This window comes from Anopheles arabiensis, chromosome X (assembly GCF_016920715.1).
Source record: "Anopheles arabiensis isolate DONGOLA chromosome X, AaraD3, whole genome shotgun sequence".
NCBI lineage: Eukaryota > Metazoa > Arthropoda > Insecta > Diptera > Culicidae > Anopheles > Anopheles arabiensis.
In genome coordinates, this window is record NC_053519.1 from 11,743,232 (window position 1) to 11,765,820 (window position 22,589).

A 22,589-nucleotide genomic window follows, 5' to 3' on the forward strand; every position below is an offset into this window, starting at 1 on the left:
AACGCTTTGAGTGGCTGACTGTTGTTGGGTTTATGTTTCCCTAAGGGCCAAGCACGGTTTGTTTACTTTTTTATATGGCTATCACATATGTGATGGCAATTGTCCCCAGGGAAGTGTAATTGAGTATAAACAGGGTAAAAAGTGGTGAAAAAGAAAGGTTTCTTTTACTTTTTTAATTGTTTCTGTTTTCTCGTTTGATGTTCCGGTTTAATCGTAAAATCGGGAATACAACAGATTTATAATGTTTATAGATTTGATTTCAACAAGATGTTTCATTGGAGAAAATAAAGATACGATCATGAAAAAAAAAAACGTTGGATGACTATTTAGTAGACATTGTTGCGATTCATTAGATGGTTTGAAAATTCACAATATAACTAGAATACAATATATATATTTGACAGTTACCGGTTTGTTTATAATAAGTGAATGTCTTCACATACCAACACAACCGATACGTCAAACTAAAGCTAAGGTTGTATACTATCAGATATTTTTTTTTCAATTGCACGAAAAATGTTTAACCTGTCCGTTTTATGGAAACAGATCACGTGCATTGTGATAATACCCGCGCCGGAAGGCAGAAACCGGGACATCATTGAGAAGACGTTATTAATGAGAAGCAAACCTCCTTAAATATTAGGATAATTTATCTTATCTTTTAGAAGACATAAATATTTTCATTATATAATCCCTGGTTAAACCATACTGTAGCCATGGCACTCAAGGTGCTAGTCGATTACGTTTACTATTTGAGATATATCCTCAATTCTACATGATAATTCAATTAAAAACTTTTTTCGATTTACAATATTGAGACAATTAGAGGTGTAGATCGACCAGGAATGAATGTTTCTTGCGTCCTATGAGTTGATTGATTAATTCATTACAGATCTTTTGCGATTGATTGTTATCGAAGTCTCTTTCAATCGTAACTAGTAATTTTCGTAACTCTTACCAGCGATTGCAGTCCAGTAATTGTCTGAAAAGATGCCACCCGCTCGCTACCATCTTATTACCAACCAAATCCGGCCATAATGCCGACTAATTCTGTACGATAGCCATACAGACTCAAAAGGTACCGGCATCTTTTGGCATCTACCCCGTGGGAAGATTGAGTATGTGCTCTCCTGAACCAAACTTCAACACAAATACACCAAATATTTTGATCGCCCGTTGTCTAGCACGCACTGGCCAACACATTCCATCCGCATCATCGATTCTCAAACAAACCGCATCGTCGCGGCTGCATTGCATTGCGTCTTATCCCACAATGCTCCACAGCGTCTCCCACCCCCTTCTCACTTTCGGTTTTTGTTACTTTCAAAGCGCAGGAAGCATCGATGCCATTCTCTCCCGACCACCAAAAACGTCACTTCCGGTTACGATCCACAAGGGCACTAGCGCCGTCAGTCGCACGTTGGCTGCATTAGTCCAAACCAGAGAGAAAAAAAGGGATCGCTTTCGGAAAATATTTGCCTTTTCCACACGCCGTATACACACCCTCTCCTACCAAATGAATCCTCCGGCTGATGCTGAAAAGCCGACCCACCCCACCATTCCCGGCACTACCTAGAGCCTGGTATGTATTTGTAGGCTGTCCAGCTCTCTACGAAAGAAAAAAGAAGTAACGGCCGAAGGTTTGCGACGAGGCTATGGATGCTCACGCAGTAGGAACAGAGTGACGGGTTCACTCTTCCCGCGTTCCGCGTCCCAAAGCGGCGACCGGCAGCCAGCCCGACCGCGCTGTACGAGTTCTGTGCCGTATGCGTGCGTGTATTTTTTATTGTTTCCTTCCATAAAGTTATTGTTTTCTGCTGCATCTTGAACGAGGGCTTTATTTTTGTGGTTGTTGAAACTTCAGGATATTTACTTTTCGATTTCACCCCTTCTCCGCTACCGCTGTGTCAACTGCGTTCCGTCGTTCAAGGGTGCACGCTTTAAAAAAACACGATCTTAATACTGGCAAGAGCTGTTGATTTTTATCTAAGTTGATTTATTTAGGAGCGTTCAGCACCGTTAAACTCGCAACAAGACAATCGTTCATCTCGTTAGCGATACCTTTTTTTTTAAACTAACCCACATGGTTACGTGTGCATCGATCCCTTTTCTCCTCTATTCCTCTCTCACTCTATCCCTCTCTCTCTCTTTGTATATGTTTTTCTTTCTATCTGTCGCCTGCGTCCTGTATCAGGGTCAACCTACAGCAAAGTGCTCTTAGGCGCACCCCTAGAACCTGCTGTGATTTAACTGCGATAGAGTGTCGATGCCACCCGAGAGTTCCGTTCTGAACCAGAGCCACACTAAAGCTATACGATTGAGATAACTGAGACAACTGAGACAAGTGGGGTGCCCTATAAATGGTAGCAATTTGTACAAAAACTAAAACTAGCTACTGGTCACTAGTAGCACATTAGATGCATCTATCTTCTTCTATTTGGCGTAACATCCTACGCGGACATGCCATGCCGGCCCATACAGGTCTGCTTCTTCTTCTTTGGCATAGCAACCGTTGTCGGTCAAGACCTGCATTTACTACTAGTGGGCTTGGCTTTCAGTGACTTATTGATTACCCACAGCACGATAGTCAGTCCTACGTATGAGGGCACGGTCCATTCGGTGCTTGATCCCACGACGGACTTGTTTTTAAGTCGCACGAGTTGTATTGTTGTATTGTTGTATTGTTTATTGTATTAAGTGGTTGGCCAAACAAGCGGCCTTATCACTGAATTAAAACTAAAACTTAAATAACTAACGCAGTGTACAATGACAAAACGGATCAACAAAATCTAGTAGGTAGGTGCCAGTCAAATGAAATGTAACGCTGATTAAACTTACGGGCCATCGCAGTCATTGGGTCGTTCTCGCTGTATGCACGTCTTGTAAGGTCAGTTCTTATTAGTCTGTAGTTACGGAACACTCTAGGAGGGACATTTATGTTGACTCTAGCCAGTAGTTCTGGCGAATCTATCTCACCGACAATAAGTTTGGACAAAAACGTACATTGGGCATTATCACGTCTCCTAGCAAGTGTGTCCAGACCAAACAACAAACAACGAGTATGATACGATGGACGAGGGGTTACATTACGCCACGGAGTGAAGTGTAGGACAATACGAGTAACTCTCTTTTGGACAGCTTCTATTCTATTGGACCAAACACTAGAGAACGGACACCAAATTGTAGAACTAAACTCGAGGATGGAACGAACATGCATCGGACTAGCTATTCTAAAGAGAGACATTGACGTACACTTATCAACAGAAATTAGCAGGTCGTTGTTGATACACCAGTCAGAGAAAACATCAATCGATCTTTGCAGAGAAAGAGAGTCGGAAGTGTTCCGTACGATACGAAACAGCCTAACATCATCCGCATACGGCAGACAATCTGCTTCCGTAATGGCCAGTGTGACGTCGTTAATAAAAAGCGAGAAAAGCAGTGGTCCCAAGTTGCTGCCCTGAGGGACGCCAGATGAACTCTCGAAAACGTTAGAGGAGACACCATCGATTTGTACGTAGTAGCTACGTTCAGAGATATAGGACCTGAACCAATTCACCAGCGGAGTAGAGAGACCGATCCGGGCGAGCTTAGCCAACAGCAAGCGATGGTTCACACGATCAAACGCAGCCTTAAGATCAGTGTATACTGCATCCATCTGAGCTCCGGAAGTAACGGCTGCATGGCAGTTGGAGACGAATTCCACCAGGTTTGTGGTAACACTGCGTCGAGGAAAGAAACCATGCTGGCGTGTAGAAATATAAGAACGACAGTGATACATTAGCGAGTTTTGTATGACGATCTCAAACACCTTGGCACAAGAATGCAAGGTGGTTATACCGCGGTAGTTCTCAGCAGAGTTTTTATCCCCTAGAGTTTTTATAAGTTGACGATTGTACTACAAGACCGGCCGTCTGTACAGAACATGCTGGCTTATTTTAAAAGTTTTCGTTGGCAATCGATGTATAGTGAAAGGATAGTGTTGATGCTCGGGTCCTGTTGGCATCTGGTTTTGAGTTCCGCAGTATATCCATAGCATTCAATAAAGATGTGAAACTGCATTGTAATGTCCTATCCGCAAACGTGCTGGCCCTCTCCGATGTTATTTTGTTTCCCTGAATACCTGTGTGACCACGAATCCAGCAGAACGTATTGAGTAGGAGTCGGTGATGGAGAGCCTATGTTAACCTTCTAGAGGTTTCGAATCTGCCAACCACTGCCAGCTACAGCATTGCCAATAGAACTACCACCTTCAGATAGTCATCATAGATAGATAGACATCAACTAATGCACTACCTCCGATTAGATTCCTTTGGCAGACCGTACCTCCCACAAGCAAGTTTTTTTATCTACGACGAAATGATTATTAAAATAATTATTATTTCATCACGTTTGAGTCTGATTGACACACCTTCGCTGTCCTCCTCATGTTGTCTTCATATCATTCTCGAAACTACGAAATGGTAGAGACCAGTAGTATATCATACATCCAGTAAAAGGTAATAAGCCTGAGGTTGTTGTTAGCTGAAATACGCTTCTAATAGTAATAGTACTGACTTACTTACTTATGCAGCACTGAAACCGCTTTGCGGTCTTGGCCTGCCTCAGGAGTGTCCGAAACCGCTCACGTTCTCGTGCCTTCGTCCACGCCGTCTTGCCACCTCAATTTGGGCCTACCACGCCTCCTCTGTCGTTGTGGACGGCCTAAAATGACTTTACGGGCTGGGTCGTCCTGTTCCATGCGTACAACATGGCCAGCCCACCGGATCCTGGCGAGCTTTTCTTGTAGAGCTACGTGGTCCATGCTCAGTGTGGCTAGGGCATCATCAAGTTTTTTCAAGGCTCCGGCTTCGCTTAGAGTGCGTACGTTCCATGAGCCCAAATTAATCATAGTCCTGGGGCATTGTGTAGGATCGGGATTGTTGAATCCGTTTCGAGAATTCCTATGGCTTTCTCTAGTCGATTGAATACATGGGACTGTGTGACTGGCCCCGCGTCGTTTTGTATAGCGTCGGGTTGCCAACCCCCCCCTCCCCCCCGACGTTCAGGTACCCAGTTTCCCGGGATGCCCACCCCTCTCCTGGTTCGCTATGTGCCACCATCCGCCCAAGGGGTTGGGTCAACCCTGTGTACCCAAGCTTGGATAAGTGATGGCACATGTTACCACTCTGCACGACGAGGACGTATCGGAATAGGAGCTAGATGGGAGAGCCTGTATTATCCCTCGAAGGTCTTCGGATCCCATCCCATTGCAGAGCTAATAGTAAAAGTAATAGTAGAAGCTCCTAACAGTTGATTCATATGCGTCTTCTTGTATGATATGACCATTAATCAAATGAAGATCATCCCCTTTTATTATGGGTCAGCTACGTAAAGAAAGGCTCATCGATGGCTCATAAGGTTTGTAAATGCCATGTTGTTTTTGAGGAGATGACTAGCAAGGCCTAGCAACTAGCTGTTTAGAGTTCTGCAGCGATGCAAAGTAACTGTCGTAACCGTTCGGCAAGGGACACATCCTGGGGAAAGCTGCTCTTCAAATCAATAAAAACCCGCTACCAAGTAGAGTCATCGTTTTATTCACTGAACAATTAATATTTAAAAATTCACTCCAAAATTGTTTGCATACATTTTGTTTGGCTTGGATTTTACAGATCGCGCTCCGCACTCTGGTAAATGAAATGTGCACCATTTCTCATAAAAAACAACCTACAACCTTTGATCGAATTGCGGCGTATTACAATACGTTACTTGAGTGCCCCAGGAAGCTACCAGAATTCATCACCAGGAGAGTCACATATCCTCTGCCGCAGGAGTAGAACACAACAAATCCAGCCAAATATAAGATAATTATTGTTCTAGCTTATAATAAATGTTATGGTGAAAACGTAGAATGTACAAGAACATTATGACACCAACAAAGTGATGACCGAAGAACAGAAAGGAAAAACACTCAAGGCTGAACAGACCATCATTGATGGTGTAGAACAGCTGTGTCAAACTCATTTCATCAGAGGGCCGCAAGTACAATTTTTCAGTGATTCGCGCCGCAAAGTTAATAATAAAAAATACACCCCAATATTTATATAAAATACTGTTTAAGATCATTATTGTTGATTTTTTGTGCTCCTCAGATAAATTTGGAATGGTTTGTTATTTACAAAATTGCGTTGTTTTCTATGTGCTCTTTTGTTTTTGTTTTATATGACAAAATATGTTTATTATTATTAAAATAGGATATTTTTCATTAGTCGCGTTTTCACACGGGAGTTCTGCTAGAAAATATCTGTCAAACACATTTTTTCACTGAGGTACGGGAAGTCTAGCAGTCTGTGGAGAATTTTTTCAAGCAATCCAAGCTATCCATCGCTGGATGAATACAAAAAATATTTGTCTGTATTCTTTCGACAGATCAAGAGAAAAGTTGTAATAAATCGTGTTTAAACATTAGTTTTCGCTAATTGCCAAGTCCCAAGTGTTCTGATGGTTTATTCATTTCTAATAGCAAGAATCCGTATTTTAGAAATAATTTTGTTAAATTACGATAATTTTATCCGACGAAGATTCTCGGAGTGTGAACGCAAAAATATTGGGGAATCTTTTTTTGACACTTGAAGGCAGTGGCGGATTTAGGGTGTTGGGGGCCCTAAGCGTTAAAAGGAGTGAAGGCCCCCCGGTTGGTGTCAAGCGTTAGGTTTGTTGCATTAGGTTTCGAATCAAACACACTTTAATGGTTTGCTGGCGGGGGGGGGGGGGGGGGGGTAGTGCTAAGGATCCCTCTACTGGACCGCTATAGTTTATGATTCCCTTCATCCATCGGGCCCCTATCTAGCACAGAAGCTCTTGCTGAGATTACTGTACACACTGTTCTATATGCTGGAATTACCATACACGAGGCCCCAACATTGACGGGGCCTCCCGCGACCGCTCAGTCCGCGTACCGTTAAATCCGCCACTGCTTGAAGGGGAATGATTCGCGAATTAAGGTATGGACCTGTGTGAGCTAATCTATTAATAAGCTATGTATTGCATGGCTTCGACATTTCAAATGTAGATCCGTTTGGAGCATTTCGGATCCGACCTTTTCTCGGCAGTCGGAGGCATTGATATTGTCAAAATCGGTGGAACCGACCGGAGCCATTTCTGACTGCAGACTAGCCGCTCCGTGCGACAACCGACGACCCCAACGTTTCCGAATGACTCTAGACGGCTTTGTAGGCTTCGGAAGGCACTGAGCGGAACTTTTGCTTTGATTTGGCCGGAATCGGAGTCGGAGTAGCTAAGGTTGGAAATGATTTTGAGCCGTGGATGCGATTCCGAAATCCATAACTAGTTGTTGGGAAGTTTCCAATTGTGTGTATCTAGTTATTTTCATTCCTATTTCGTTTCTATATAGTTGACGCAAATCTATTTTTCCATATAGAATATGTAATAGAGTCTGCACAAAATTGTGCTAATTTTAGAGTTTAATCGAAACATAATACGACTTAGTTTGTATTCGATTTAATGTTTCTTAAGGGTCTCGGTTGCTCTGTACGTACGTGTAGCATAAGATAGTTAGATGTTATGGGTACATCAATGTTAGTTTCGAAAAATATAGCAACAAAATTATTATTGTTTTCTGGAAAATTTAATACACTTCTTCAAATAGTAATAAAAGATTTTTGGTTTGCAGTGCTTTAAGCAATTCTCAATATATTCTCGCGGGCCGCATTCAAAAACGACACGGGCCAACAGTTTGACATGCCTGGTATAAGTGACCAGTGATTACTATGACTACATAACTATACATCCTATCGATCTGTGAAGAAATGTTCTGCAAAAAATTTTGAAGATCAATTTTATTGAAGTTTTTTCAAATAAACTTTTGCAAAAAAGGCACTTGCGTAACTAGGCGGCTCCATAGGTGTCTAGTGTAGCAGATTTCGTCGATGGTACAACTTATATCATTATTCTAAGTGCTTTTGATAAACTTCCATTTTCATCAATAGAAAGTAGTTTTTCTTTTAATATACTGTTTATTTCCACTGTACTGTATTTGTGTTCCCATGTATGCATGTATGCTGTAACATGTATTCTGCTATTCTAGCCTAACTTTATTATTAAATATAATTAAGGGAACCTGTGACACATTACCTTTCGTTACAGATAAACAAATACAATTATTTTATGGACCAGGGACCGGCAATCTCTGCGACCAAAAGAACCATATTCTACAAAAATGATTACAAAGCTGTACGTAAAAAGCCAAATAGATAACCGAAGAGTTAAAATATTTGAATGTTCTATTAACTATACGAACGGTAACATCCCGTCATTAACCCATGACGGGCATGTTATTGACTCGTTCAAGTTGACGACTGTATCACGGGACCGCCCAACTCTAATCCTTAAAGCAGTTCAATATCACGTATTGGAACGTATTGGAGCTAAGAACAGATTTAACATTACAACGAATGTAAAAAAATTGATTTAAGCTATCATTGAAACAAATGCTGCCTCTACTGATTCTGCTGCTGTTCGGACAGATGCAAAACCAAGAACATCAGTATTATAGTTTTAATACACACTCTGAAGGCGAAACGGGTCTTGGAGAAGTTTTTCTGAAGGTCGTTTGATATCAATGCATAAGAACAAGATGTCAGCAAAAAACTATTATAAAATCCGTTGAAATGTTTTATGTAGCACCATCTGGTGTTATGGTTGCAAACTAAATATTAAATGTAATGTACTATCACTTAAACGGGACAGTACCACGTGTCGTACGACTTAACAACATGCCCGTCATGGGTTCAAGCCCCAAATGGACCGTGCCGCTATACGTAGGACTGACTATCCTGCTATGGGGGGAAATCAATTAGTCACTGAAAACCAAGCCCACAAGTGGTACGGACTGGCCTTGACCGACAACGGTTATTGAGCCAAAAGAAGATGAAGAGCTATCATTATACTTGACTACAAGTTCTAAAAACCAATAATTTCTGTAAAAATAATTTTATCCCGATATTAGAATTGGAAACTGCCCATCGTGCAATGTGAAGCCAACAAACGCCTTTACTGTGTCTTTGTTGATCTACAGGTTTAGAGTGGAAAATAGAACTTCGACTGACCTAGAGCCGATGGAGCGAACAGTACGTGTGGCTTCCATTAAGCACCGAATACGTCACAAAAATTCGCCTGTCAAGAAAATCTCCCTGCCACGTGACTAAGCAGAAATAGGCATCATCGACATCCTTCTATTTGGTGTAACGTACTATGAGAACATGCCGGCCTATAGGCTTTCGAGACTTATCCAGCACCAACACAGCCGGATAGCCTGTCCTTGCCAGCGATGAAGGGTCCATTTTAGACTTGACCCCATGTTATTGAGCCGTACGAGTTGACGACTATACCAAGGGACCCGTTCCTATAGTCATGTAATATTGGTTAAAAAAACATTCCAACAATTCATAAATTAACTGTTCTATCTATCTCTTCCGAATTTGCCGCAAATCGCGAAATAAAACTAAACATATAGCTATGGCAGGCGCTATATAATAAACAAGAGATATAGGTGCTAAATAATAAACAAGAGATTTTTTGTTGTAGTGGGAGTTGAATGTATAGATATTCAATTAAATTAAGATATTAAGATATTCATTTAATTTTTTATTCAGGAGGTATGGTTCGAAAAGAATGTATTGCTTAATGAATTAATTATTAAAAGTTAATGAACAAATATCTTCTTCTTCTTCTATTTGGCGTAACGTCCTACGCGGACATGCTGGCCTTTACAGTCTTTCAAGACTTAATTAATTACAACGCAGCCGGATAGTCAATCCTTGCTACGGTAGGACGGTCCTTTCTAGGCTTGAACCCAGAACGGGCATGTTATTGAGTCGTTCGAATTGACGACCGTCCAATGGGACCGTCCCTGAACAAATAGAACAACCATAAATAATCATAAATTCAATATACAGTACTAAAGTATCGACCAACATGTCAACGCCTGCTTCCGAAGAATTCAATAACTCGCTGAAAGTCAGTTATACGCTCGAACAAACCAACAACACGCTGAACATGTCAATATTATCCTTGAAAACCTGTAATATCCTCAGTCTATAAGATCCTTAAGATTTGAAGTTCAGAAAAGCAAGGATAATAATGAATTACGAAAGGGGAAATCGAAATATGGAAATTTCCCTCCAACACATTGATAAGTTAAAGCTTTTTTAAAATCATCTCTTTTTTTCAATCTACTGTCAATACAAAAATGTTCGTTTTCAAAATCATTCTCTCTCTTTTGTTCTTCATAAGCTTTCTCCAATCAATCCGAGATAATAGCTTCGTAAATTTGTAATGTTCGTGAATTTGAGAAAGAATAAAATCATTTAGCGCGTGGCCACGGAGCTGAAAAAATGTTGAAAAAATTTTCAACTTTGTCAAAATTGCTTGTCAACTGCAAAAAAGAGCTATTCTCGTGGCCGCACCAAAAACATACACAAGAACGACAAAAAGCTCCAACATCTGAATATCATCGATATTTTGTTTAAGAAGTACTAAATAGGTACATAAATCAATTAGAATCATGCATTTTAGCATTATTATCATAACAATGGGTCACAACTGCGCCAAATAGCTGTTTGTTTACGCTTTTTCACGAACGACAAATTTTGTCAACTTTTGTCAACTTTTTTTCCTGGCTGCGACAGGTCACAAAATTTTGACAAAAGCTCAAAAAAGTGACAAAAGCTCACCGTATTAATACACGATGCGCAATCTCAGATTGCGCATATATTCGTTTTATCAAAACATAAGTCATTTCGCGTAGCCAACCCTGAGATATAAACGTCATTTCCATACATTTTCAGATTGCGCCAAGATTGCGCATAAATTTTCAAGATTATATGTCCGAGATATATCAAACCGACCCGTTTGACAGATAAATATTTGCACAATCTGAGATTGCGCATCGTCTATTGCTACGGTCACATTTTGAAAATTTTGTCAGCATTTTGTCACTCCCGTGGCCTTTCTCTTATTGACTTGAATAAATATCAACTGTCAAAAATTACCCAAATTGAATAATCGAGCAACATGCCGTAACATACAGTGCGGTACCGACTGTAACGTCAGATTTCTTGCTTCCTGTTTGTTTGTTGATCGATCACATCCCGGCCTCCCCCATACATACACACACACTGTACACCAACAATAGAAAGTGTTACCAACTGCCGTTAGGTTGGCGTCCTGTGTAATGATAATCGCGCTATCTCTGTCTTTCTAGTTCGTACCGTGTTATACGTCATCATACGTATCTCTCGCTTTGGCTAGAAGTTTAGTCTCAGCTCAGTGTGGCACGCAACTATCTCAGGGGGAAAAAAAAGCTACATGCCCTTTCACTCTTTCTCGTTTGATGGTCCTTTTCCACAGCTAGATGCTGTTTCTCTTTTTTTCTTGCACATCGTCACTTTTGGGCGCCATTTCGAACGTTGATTTGCCGGTGGTATTCGGAATGTTTTCGCAATAGACTTGCGCCCGAATTACGCTGCTCGTTCCAAACTAATTGAACTGCTGAACCGTGACCGTCCGGCTGCCAGGATGGGTGACAACAAACCGCCCAAGCGTGGATTCGGCTTCGGGTGCCGGGAGACGCCCGACATTTATGACAAATTTCTTCAGGAGCTCGGATACTACCGCAAGCACACGGCGTTGGATACGTCCTCGCTGTTCCGTGTCGTTTCCGAGCAGCAGCACGGCATCCAGAAATACCATGAGAAAGTTCGCAAGGACTGCGTAATGTACATGCACAGCCACAAGGCACAATTCGTAAAGGTGCGTTCGTGTGGCAAACGCCCCGCCCTAACCTCACTCCCGGTCGAAAAAGTGATCCAGCTTTTCTTTTGCTCTTTAGGACATAAAGTGGGGATTCGAAGCATACATGAACAATATGAGCCGGATGCGCACACACGGCACCCTGCTGGAGCTGAAGGCCTTGGCGCTGCTTTACAAGTAAGTAGTGCAATTATCGAGTTCGACCAAATCTCTCGCCAGTCGAACCGGTTGTCAACTGGACAACACAACTTATGTATGCTTTTCTTTTCCTGTGATTCCCAGCGCCAATGTGCTCCTGTTCGAACCGTTCGCCGAGGCTAAGTGGTTCCTGCACAGCGCGGCCAACGATACGGTTTGGCGAGTTTTCTACGGCCGAAACAATCATTTCGATTCAATTTACACCACGGAATACATGATCAATATGGCCGAATGTCAATGTAAGTAGTTTGTCTATTCCGTCCGGCCTTCCTTCTTCTCATTGTCCCCTCGCTTCCCGTAGCGATAGTGTACGACATACTGTACACCAGGGTGCTGGGCGTGCCGGACGTGCAGTACGCCGTCGAGCGGATGCTGCACGATCCCGACGACACGAAGACCACGTACAGCGAGGATGAGGAGGGTCGCCAGATCGCCACCACCGAGGATGGCCGCCAACTGGTGCTGAGCCAGCCGCACGAAACCAAGTGCGTGCTGATCTATTCGCACCTGTGCCACTTTCACAACAGCACCAGCTTCGACGCGATCCAGCGGTTCTTTGCCGTGTACGGTTCGGACGAGGGGTACCGGGTGTACATTGGGCCGCACGTGCGCCGCGGCGCGAAGAAGTCGAACCCGCTGCTGGCGGACGCGAAGCTTTCCTGCGTCCGGCAGCTGCTGGAAATGTGCATCACGCCGTTCCCGTACAAGGTGGCCAAAGCGCTCGATCGCAACATCTACCGTAACGTGGAGTTCGACGTGTGGTACGAAATACGGGCGGAGAAGTGGAGTGCTTTCTTTTTGGAGGTATGTGTGCTGCCTTTTCTTTTTCGGACAAGATGATTTATTTTCTTTTGCGCAATACTGGTGTTTTACTAATTATCCATTTATGGTTCGATCGCAAACGGTGTCACGGAGTAGAATTTGTGATTTTTCACGTTCACTTGTACGTTTTTTTTTTCTTCCTTAGCAGATGGGAAACAAAGAAGATGGCGCTAAAAGCATCCAAGACATGAAACAAATCATACCGTCCGGTGAAATTATGCATGAAGGTAGACGCACGAGATCCTAGAGATCGCCATAGGATTTGAATGAAAAAGATTGATGCATTTGCTTTTTTTGTATCAGGCTATCGTAGAGGAGGCGAGCGTGTTCGATTCGCCAACACCCAACACCCATTCATAGAATCGACAGTGGTGAAGGACGTCACCGGGATCGTGTCGGAACAGGACCCCTCGGCACAGCATGTGCATCCGTTCGGTGTAGCCGATCCGCACCTATCACTCGCACCGTATCCAATTCCCCAGTACTATCTCCCGTCGCCGGACCAGTACGGCGGCATCAACACGGTTAGTGTGATGGCCTGCGACCAGGCGCAACTGGCTTACGGCGACACCAACGGACGGCAGCCATCACCCAGGCTGGGGGGTTGCGTGTTTCATCCAGTCTACCCTACTGCGACCACTCCACTGGTATGTGTGTAACGTGAGACACTTCTTCTTCTTCTATCTTGTATTTGAAGAGAGGGGATGTATCCTTCTATGTTGTTCAAACGCTTGTTTGAATCAGCATATTCAGAGGCTCTTTCTATTTTATAGACTTTGACTGTCTTGAGCCATATATCTTGTAAATTGGCAAGCAATGCTGCAAAATGTCACTGTCAATGTCATAAAGCAATATGACTGAAACAAAATCCATGTCAGCGTCACGTACTCAATATTGATGATCAGAGGTGATGCTCAAAACGATTGGTGTGACCAATGCTTCGTGACATTTTTGCGACCAACGCTTGGTCAGGACTATGTCATGACCAGTGTTGCGAACGGTGATAGTCGTCGACATAAAATTTTACAAAATGATACTTTTTGAAGCATCGCATTCTAGATACACGCATTCATTCGACAATCTCGGAAAAAAATATCATTTGACACGATGATATTTTTTCTGCTACAATCATTTGACTTTTTGATTTTGCCGTACCTCAAGTGAACTAGATCTTCATCGAAAATGGGTCCTTTTTTCGTGTTTTCGCGTGAATTTCTATACTCCTGTAAGAGAACACCATTTTCCTGGTTCACTGAGTGAAAATATCAAGTAGTCTAATGGCTTAGTATCGGTAAATGCACGATTAAGCAGTTCTGGATTCTCACTGAAAAATGTCAAATGACATTCATTCTACATTTTTTGCAATCATGTCATCGCAAAAGCATTGATTGTTAATGCACAAATGATTGTCGCTTTTGGAAAGTCGTGTCATGGTAACCATGAATATCATGATCAAAAAATGATTTTGACACCCGCTTACTGCGAATATCATAAAAAAATGTCGACAATTAACAACACTGGTCATGACTTTTTTTTATTCTGATCAGATCTGCAAAATGTCACTGACATAGTCATGAAACAAAATAATGTCAGCGTCACGAGCTCTATTGTGATGATCAGAGTTTAGTTAAAATAGTTGTTGCGACCATCACATGCTTGGTGACATTATGTGCAACCAACTCTTGGTCTGTCACTTGGTCGCGACATTTTCTATCGGTGATCATCGCGATGGTCATATGTGGTGCGTGCGAGTGGTTCCAAGAAACAAAATGAGCTGGGTTTCTCGCTCTGTTTGACCCGACAAACCATCAAACCAGACAAAGCGAGAAAGCATGCTCGTTTTACGCCAAGTATATTGCAAGAATGTGGTGATTATCAAAGACAGAAAATGTCGCGACCAAGTGAGTTACCAAGAGTTGGGTGCTAAACAAAATGTCATCAGGCATGTGATTGGACCACCAACTGTTCAAGCCTCACCTCTGATCATCTCAGTTGTTTACGTGAGCTGATTTGAGCTTCGTTTCTGTCATGAGTATTGATGACTGTAACAGTGGCATTTGGCAGCACTGTTCACAGCCAGAAAAAGTCATGATTATGCTTGTGAGGGCATTAAGCTCAGCTTGTCAGAGTATCGCGTTGGACTTAAGAATTCGCATGTCGTTATCGACATGTCATGTTTATTAATTTTTAGAATTTCACTGCTCCGCCCGGACTGAGTCAGCAGCAGCCGCCTCCGCCGCCATCCATGTTGGCAAACAACGACCAACAGCTGGCAACAACAGAACAGCCACCACAGCAACAACTGCCCTTTGTGGCAAGCTCCGCGATGCATCAAATGACAAACGATTTTTTGCTACTGTACGATCTCTATCAACAACAGCTGCTGCAGCAGCAGCAGCAACAGCAATCAGACTCGCAATCACAACCGCAGCAGATCACCCCGTACGCACCAATTGCTGGTCATGCGCCGTACATACATGGGTGCTTCTATCACTGCGTACCGAATGGGGCTGATGCCAACAGTAAGTACCGGATGGGCAATTGCTTTCCTGCTTAAGCATGTGGTGCACACTAAATTCTTCTTGCTATTCCAGATCCTGGCACGTTAGCTGTTCCGTACGATACGAGCAATCCGTACAATTCGCCGCCACCGGTTGGCGGTAATCCATATTGGCCCAACATTTGAACTATTGTGTCTGCTGGTGCTTCCTTGACCTCTCCCTGCATTCGGTAAGTGTTTTGGTGGGCAGTGGTTTGGATAAATCTCATGGCAGGGTTTGCTAATCGTTTCGAAACATTTTTTTTACAGATTCACTCCATTATGTTTTGGTGTTTGACATTCTATCATGCACCTTTTTTTAAAAATATGAAATGCTCTGCGTTGATTTTTTGGCGATTTCGAAGACATTTATTTTTAGCATATTTGCATTAGCAGTTGATATTCACGACGCATGTGCATTCAGTGGTATTTGACTTCGAAAGTCGCGCATTGAAGTGGAAAATCCACTGTACTCATTTTTTATACTTCTTTATATCACTTGTTATGACTCATCGTGTTATAACTACATTTTATTAACTCGTTTCACATTCATTAACCACGGAAGTGAGAAAGCATAGATTGCTTTAAAAAGGATTTAACAAAATTTGATTTATTTTTTCACACGCGTTTGCTCACCAGCGAAGGGAACATTGTGCGTTCCCTCTTGGCGCACGTGGCGCACAGCAAAAGTTACTTTTTTACAATATTTCATTGTACGATTAAGAATGCATTATAAATGAATTCCAGAGCAATAAACTGCATGCAAACAAAGCCGCCCCTAGTGTTCCATTACTGTGTAAATTATGATGCTCAAAAAGATTTTTCATTGCGAAGCATACATACAATCAACTCGATTATAAGGAAGCAGCAGAGTGATGATGGCAGCGGGCTCAGTTCTGTTTTTCGCAGTTAAAAAATGGTAAGTTATTCACATCTCCTTTCTCAATTGCGGGGGTTAGCTAACGATCAACCGACTCCATTTGGCTTATGGCGAACAGTATGAAAACGGACACGTACGGACGTACGAAGTCTGTCCGATTGCCCCTGGGCAAGTGCCATCAAAGAAGCTCATCCTACTAGTTGGAAATGAAAAAGTTTATAAGAGTGCTACTTGAATCGATTCGATAGACCTTTTTTATTTCGGATAAGGTAAATAAAGGCAGACACGTTAGGGAAAATGTTTAAATCTAGAGATATATAAATACAGTGACCATGCGTATGTGCAGACCTTATGTTACACTCATATTTTTTAGGAAAATGTATGGCAACTTTGAAGTTTCTATCAGATTTTCTGTTTTTGTCATTAGTTTTTTAGCAGTTAAAAACCGATTTTTACCGAGATCCGAGATGTTATACCGATTTTTACCTTCAAAAAAAGATACACAACAAGAATGATATATTACCAAAATGTTCGAGGCCTTCGCACCAAATACAATGAATTGCGCCTTTCTGCGAATGAATCAGGGATTGAAATGCTTGCCCTTACTGAAACCTGATTAAATGAATCGATTCCATCCAACATGGTCCTTGATAGTGATGCCTACAACATATACCGCTGCGATCGAAGCAGGTTAAACAATGAACGTTCGCGTGGGGGTGGTGTGCTACTTGCATGTTCCGTTCGATATCCTTCTGTGGCACTTAACATTAATCAACCCACGCTTGAAGCTTTATGTATACGTGTTTCTTTTTCTAAGTTTCGTCTTTATGTGGGGATTGTTTATGTGCCACCGTATTTGAGCAGCGACCGCAACTATTTGGAATTCCTTTCTGCTTTCATCAGTGATGCATACATGCAAATGAAACCGAATGATCATCTTATCCTTCTGGGTGACTTCAATCAACCTGCGTTAGAGTGGTCGCTTTCTACCGCAGTAAGGCCAGATTCATCTTCAGCTATAAGACATTATGTGCCACATATTTCTTCGAATACATCCAGTTCCTGCTTTTTGGATATGTTAAACCTGCATGAACTCTATCAGCTGAACGGGGGGCATAACCATTTAAATCATTATTTGGACCTGGTGCTCTCCAACTCTGCTGCAGCTGCTTGTTGTTCTGTGTATCCTGCTTCGTCACTGCTCCTGCCCCAGGATGCCCATCATCCTGCTCTAGAAATTGCGTTACCGTCTTCTGTATTTAGGGCTAGTAGGGTTAAGAATGTATTACCTTCTGCTCCTAATTCATTGAGTGTTCGTTATAATTTTCGGCTCACAGACTATCGTAAACTTAATTCAATTCTATCTCGTTCCGACTGGTCTTTTTTTTATCAATGTACATCTGTCGACGAGGCTGTCCAATCGTTTAATGCTTTGTTAACCTCTGCACTCCTTTCATGTACACCTATTTTTCGATCCCCTCCTAATCCTCCCTGGTCCAATCGTACTCTTCGCAACCTGAAAAAGGATAGAATGAAATATCTTAGCAGGTATCGTCGGAACCGATCTGCATTCAACTTTCGTTTATTTAAGTACGCTGCCTCTGCGCATCGACTATACAACAGGGCTCGTTTTGAGGCCTATTCGAGTAGACTGCAATCGCGTTTCCGTTCTGATCCAGCATCCTTCTGGCAATTTGTTAGGATTCGAAGAGGGTGCAATACGTTACCTAATGAAATGGTACTTGATTCTCGAACTGCCTCTACGCCTGTTGAGATCTGTGAGCTATTCTCTGCACATTTTTCCCAAATGTTTGAGCCACCGGTTAGTGACCCTAACCTTATTGAGGGTGGGCTACTCTACACGCCAGAGAACTTAATTAATCTCTCCGATATTTCGGTTAGCTCTGAAACAGTTGTACAGGTGTTATTTGGGTTGAAACGTTCTTTTACTCCTGGTCCAAATGGCATTCCTGCCTCTGTTTTAATAAACTGTAAGGACGTGCTTGCTCCACACCTTGCTAAAATTTTCAACCTTTCACTTTCTCTTGGGGTTTTTCCTGCTCTTTGGAAATCCTGTTGGCTTTTTCCGGTACACAAAAAGGGATGCCGTAGCATTTGTTTCTAATTATCGTGGGATAACCCAAACTTGCGCCACAGCCAAAACTTTTGAGCTATGTATCCTTCCAACCATACTTCATAGTTGTAGTTCAGCTATTAGCCCTAAACAGCATGGGTTTATGCCTGGTAGGTCTACTTCAACTAATCTCATGTCTTTTATTTCCAATATTTATAGATCTTTTGAGGCCGGTACCCAACTTGATGCAATATACACCGACTTTCATGCTGCTTTTGATAGTTTACCTCACTCTTTATTATTAGCTAAATTGTCTAAACTTGGTTTTGGTGATGGCATTATTAGCTGGCTGTCCTCATATTTAAGTAATCGATCATGCAGGGTTAAAACCGGGTCGTACTTATCTGAGGAGTTTTTTTGTACGTCAGGTGTCCCTCAGGGTTGTGTGCTAAGTCCACTTCTGTTTTCTTTGTTCATAAATGATGTTTGTAATGTTTTACCTCCTGATGGTCATCTCCTTTATGTGGATGATATCAAAATCTTTTTACCTGTGTCTTCTTCTGATTGTCTGAGACTTCAGCATTACCTCAATGCATTTGCTCATTGGTGTTCATCCAATTTACTTCGCCTGTGTCCCGAAAAATGTTATTTCTTTCTCTCACTCTCTTTCTCCTATTTTATTTAACTATACTCTCTCTAGCGCTTCCCTCTCTCATGTTATGTCCATCCGTGACCTTGGTATTATACTTGACTGTCGTCTGAACTTTAAACTGCAGCTTGATGAGGTGCTACTAAAAGCAAATCGAACCCTTGGGTTTATCTTACGTTTTACCTCTATTTTTAGAGATCAAAGCATCCTAAGAATCCTTTATTGTGCTTTGGTAAGGCCTATTCTAGAATATGCTAGTATCATCTGGAATCCTCCCTCTATTGATGGCTGTTCGAGAATTGAAAGCATTCAGCGCCTCTTTACCAGGATTGCCTTTCGTCGTTTGTTCGGTGCTGCCTCACTACCTCCCTATGAAACGCGATTGCAGTTATTCAATATTCACTCTTTAAGCTTCCGCCGCCAAGTGTTTCAGGCTTGTTTTATTGGTGGCTTATTACTTTCTGCTACTGATGCTCCTGATTTACTCTCGTCCATCTCGCTGTATGTTCCCTCTCGTTCTCTTCGTCCACGTGATCCTCTGTCAATTGAAACACGTCATACTCTTTATACTTTCAATGACCCTCTTCTGTCCTGTTTCAGGTTGTTTAACCACTTTTACTATCTCTTTGATTTCGACTCCTCTCTTAACTCTTTCCGTAACCGTATTTTTTCTTCTAATTCCCTTTAATTATTCTCCTTAGTTTTCTATTACTCTCTTTTTTTTTTTGTTAAGTTTATGATAGTCTCTACGCTCTACTCTTGTTTTTTTTCTTTTCTTTTTTGCTAGGTCAAGACTAGGTTAGTTAGGCTTAGTTTTTCATGAATTATTTTGTTTTTTTTGTTAGTATTAAATTAGTTTTAAGTCTATTATATTTAGCCTTGATGGCGGATATTGTATTAAATAAATGAAATGGGCCGACCCGATAGCGCCGGAGATGTAATTTTAGTCATTTAGCGCGTGGCCACGGAGCTGAAAAAATGTTGAAAAAATTTTCAACTTTGTCAAAATTGCTTGTCAACTGCAAAAAAGAGCTATTCTCGTGGCCGCACCAAAAACATACACAAGAGCGACAAAAAGCTCCAACATCTGAATATCATCGATATTTTGTTTAAAAAGTACTAAATAGGTACATAAATCAATTAGAATCATGCATTTTAGCATTATTATCATAACAATGGGTCACAACTGCGCCAAATAGCTGTTTGTCTACGCTTTTTCACGAACGTCAAATTTTGTCAACTTTTTTTCCTGGCTGCTCCAGGTTACAAAACTTTGACAAAAGCTAAAAAAAAGTGACAAAAGCTCACATTTTGAAAAATTTGTCAGCATTTTGTCACTCCCATGGCCTTTTGCTTATTGGTATCCAGAAATTTGAACAATTTTTCGGCATTACACCGCTATAAAAAATCAAACTAAAAATTGAATGCCTTTTAAGAACAGTTTCCTTACAATAACCTCTTTATGATAACCTTTTATTGTTTTACTTTCCGAGTGTTTCAACTTTCAATGCAAAAAAATAGTTCATGTTCATAGGTAGGACCTATGCTATAGTGCCCACCATTACTCAACGAGTTTCAACGCATTTTACAAAGTTTTTTGGTTTTTACTTTTACAATTTTTTTTCAAATTCTTCCTTCCTGGATGGCTATTCAAACTACCTTCGCCATCTCAGACACCCAAATCCCAAGCTCTTTCAACGCATTCCATGCTTGACTGCATTGTGTATGACGTGAACTGGTAATGGTCCTGTCCAACATTCTATTCAACGAGGTGTCTCTTTGACGAATCCTTGATGTGTTTTTAGCGCTCCATGCTTTGGTTGTCTTGTGGGCCATCCTTGCTTATCATGACAAGGTGGTCTAAAGGAAGTTTTTCAGCTTTCAGCCAATCGAACATACGCATTCCCCATATGCATAGAAGTTGTTGCTGTGCCGAGGAAAGTAGAATTCAGATGGAGGAAAATGAGTTTTGTTGGATTTTGAATGCTCTTTTTTCTCGAGCAATTTGATTTCAGAGATTTTCAGCTTAGGAAAAATAAATCAATGCGTTGCTAAGGCGTATCCCAATCATCATAGAAATATGGCCTTCTTTGACCGTAAAATTTAATATTTCTATAAACTATACCCACGGTCTATGAAAGAGAACAGGCGAATGATGCGTTTAGAGCAAATTAACAGAAAGCCGTGTAAAGATTTTGAAAGTTAAATTAAACATTGTTTATGTTTATGCAATGGACGTTGATTTGAAGCAAATGAAAGTTATTTTCAGCATTTTGGACTCATGTCCTACTTCTAAATAGAGTATATATAACTCATCGACCTATTCGATGTTTCATTCTACACTCAGTGTTCAATATCCAGTTGGAACGTAATATGCGCTGTCTTATGCCTGTTAAACTTTTGGTTCCTCCCGCAAGATCGTTGCATATTGAACGGTACTGATTCGTGGTCACGGAATAGTAAACAATGAAAATGGTTATCAATGTTTCTGAATACAGATTAAACTTCAATTACCTCAATTATTTTCTTCATGAGTCATTAGTTCATGAGTGCGTAGGAAATTCAAGCATTGGAAATTTCCCAATAGTAGCTATTATTAGATTGCTATTATCAGTTTGCTTGTGACCACTTTTCATGACATTGTCAATAGTGAGCTCAAAATAGAAAGCAATAGCAACGGGCTTTGTATCTTTGTTAAGATAATCTAGTTAGCCATATCGCATATGCAGTTTAGCGAAATTTACTTTAAGGAAGCATTCATCTTGAAAAGACAAAAAATATATGAAACATGGTGGGGGTGATTTGTATATGTATTTGTATATTTATTAAAATGATCGACGGACCTCATAAGCCCACTCGATATATGTAAGGGTACAATAGGAATATAACATAAATAGTCACACGCTTTACACAACAATAACAAGGACGCTAAAGATTCTGGCGAGAGGCGCGAAGTAAATTAATGCGACTCAACACATTTGCTATCGTCATGCCGGGCTCATACGCATCAGATGCCGCATTCAGAGCAAGACATATACGCAAAAACGGGTCTCGGGAGATGAAGACGGTCCTTGTCTCTGGGATGGCCAGCATCGCCCGAGGGCGGAGGGTTCTTGCAGGCACGTATAGCTGTATCGAAGAGAGCAAAACCGGACAATCGATGCTACCGTTGAGAAGTCCGACGATAAACGCCAGCCTAGCATTTCGTATTCGGTCGTCGAGTTGGGGTAACCCTAGCAACAAGCACCTTGTTGTGTAGTCGTTGTTGCTGCCCCACGAACGGAGCGCGAAACGGGAGGCCCTACGCTGGATGGACTCCAAGCGCGCAACCCCCCGAGCAGAGGAGGGCTACCACACAACGCTGCCATACTCCAGCACTGACCGAATAAGAGCACAATAAAGAGTTTTGGAGCAGATTGGGTCAGAGAGCTCGCGAGTCATGTTAACGACTAAACCCAACAATTGACTGCATTTTGTCACAACGTGATCAAGGTGTTGCTTAAACGTGAGTTTCGCGTCGACGAAAACACCCAAGTCCTTGACACAATCGACTCTCTGCAAAGTTTGCCCGATTAGCGTGTAGTCGAAATGCACTGGAGAGCGCGAACGGCTGATG

At 41.7% G+C, this 22,589-nt stretch overlaps 1 protein-coding gene across 2 annotated transcripts; it reads left to right on the forward strand.

The window, feature by feature from the left end:
- The first annotated feature begins 11,208 nt into the window (after window positions 1-11,208).
- On the forward strand, window positions 11,209-16,141 carry LOC120906678 (protein ovarian tumor locus-like). Of its 2 annotated transcripts, none has more exons than XM_040318530.1 (9): window positions 11,209-11,811; window positions 11,891-11,988; window positions 12,094-12,248; window positions 12,311-12,813; window positions 12,980-13,058; window positions 13,135-13,478; window positions 15,023-15,353; window positions 15,426-15,561; window positions 15,641-16,141. In XM_040318530.1, exons 1-8 carry the CDS (start codon window positions 11,578-11,580, stop codon window positions 15,515-15,517), a joined length of 1,836 nt encoding a protein of 611 aa, XP_040174464.1. In that variant the 5' UTR covers window positions 11,209-11,577; the 3' UTR covers window positions 15,518-15,561; window positions 15,641-16,141. The 2 variants fall into 2 exon arrangements, with proteins under 2 accessions (XP_040174464.1, XP_040174463.1); XM_040318529.1 differs by having other exon boundaries at window positions 11,211-11,811; window positions 12,977-13,058.
- The last annotated feature ends 6,448 nt before the right edge of the window (window positions 16,142-22,589 follow it).

Coding starts and splice junctions, on each gene's coding strand:
- LOC120906678 (XM_040318529.1), top strand. CDS start 11,578: ATGGGTGACAACAAACCGCCCAAGCGTGGATTCGGCTTCGGGTGCCGG. Junction 11,989..12,093: donor GCCTTGGCGCTGCTTTACAA/GTAAGTAGTGCA, acceptor TGTGATTCCCAG/CGCCAATGTGCTCCTGTTCG. Junction 15,354..15,425: donor GAATGGGGCTGATGCCAACA/GTAAGTACCGGA, acceptor TTGCTATTCCAG/ATCCTGGCACGTTAGCTGTT.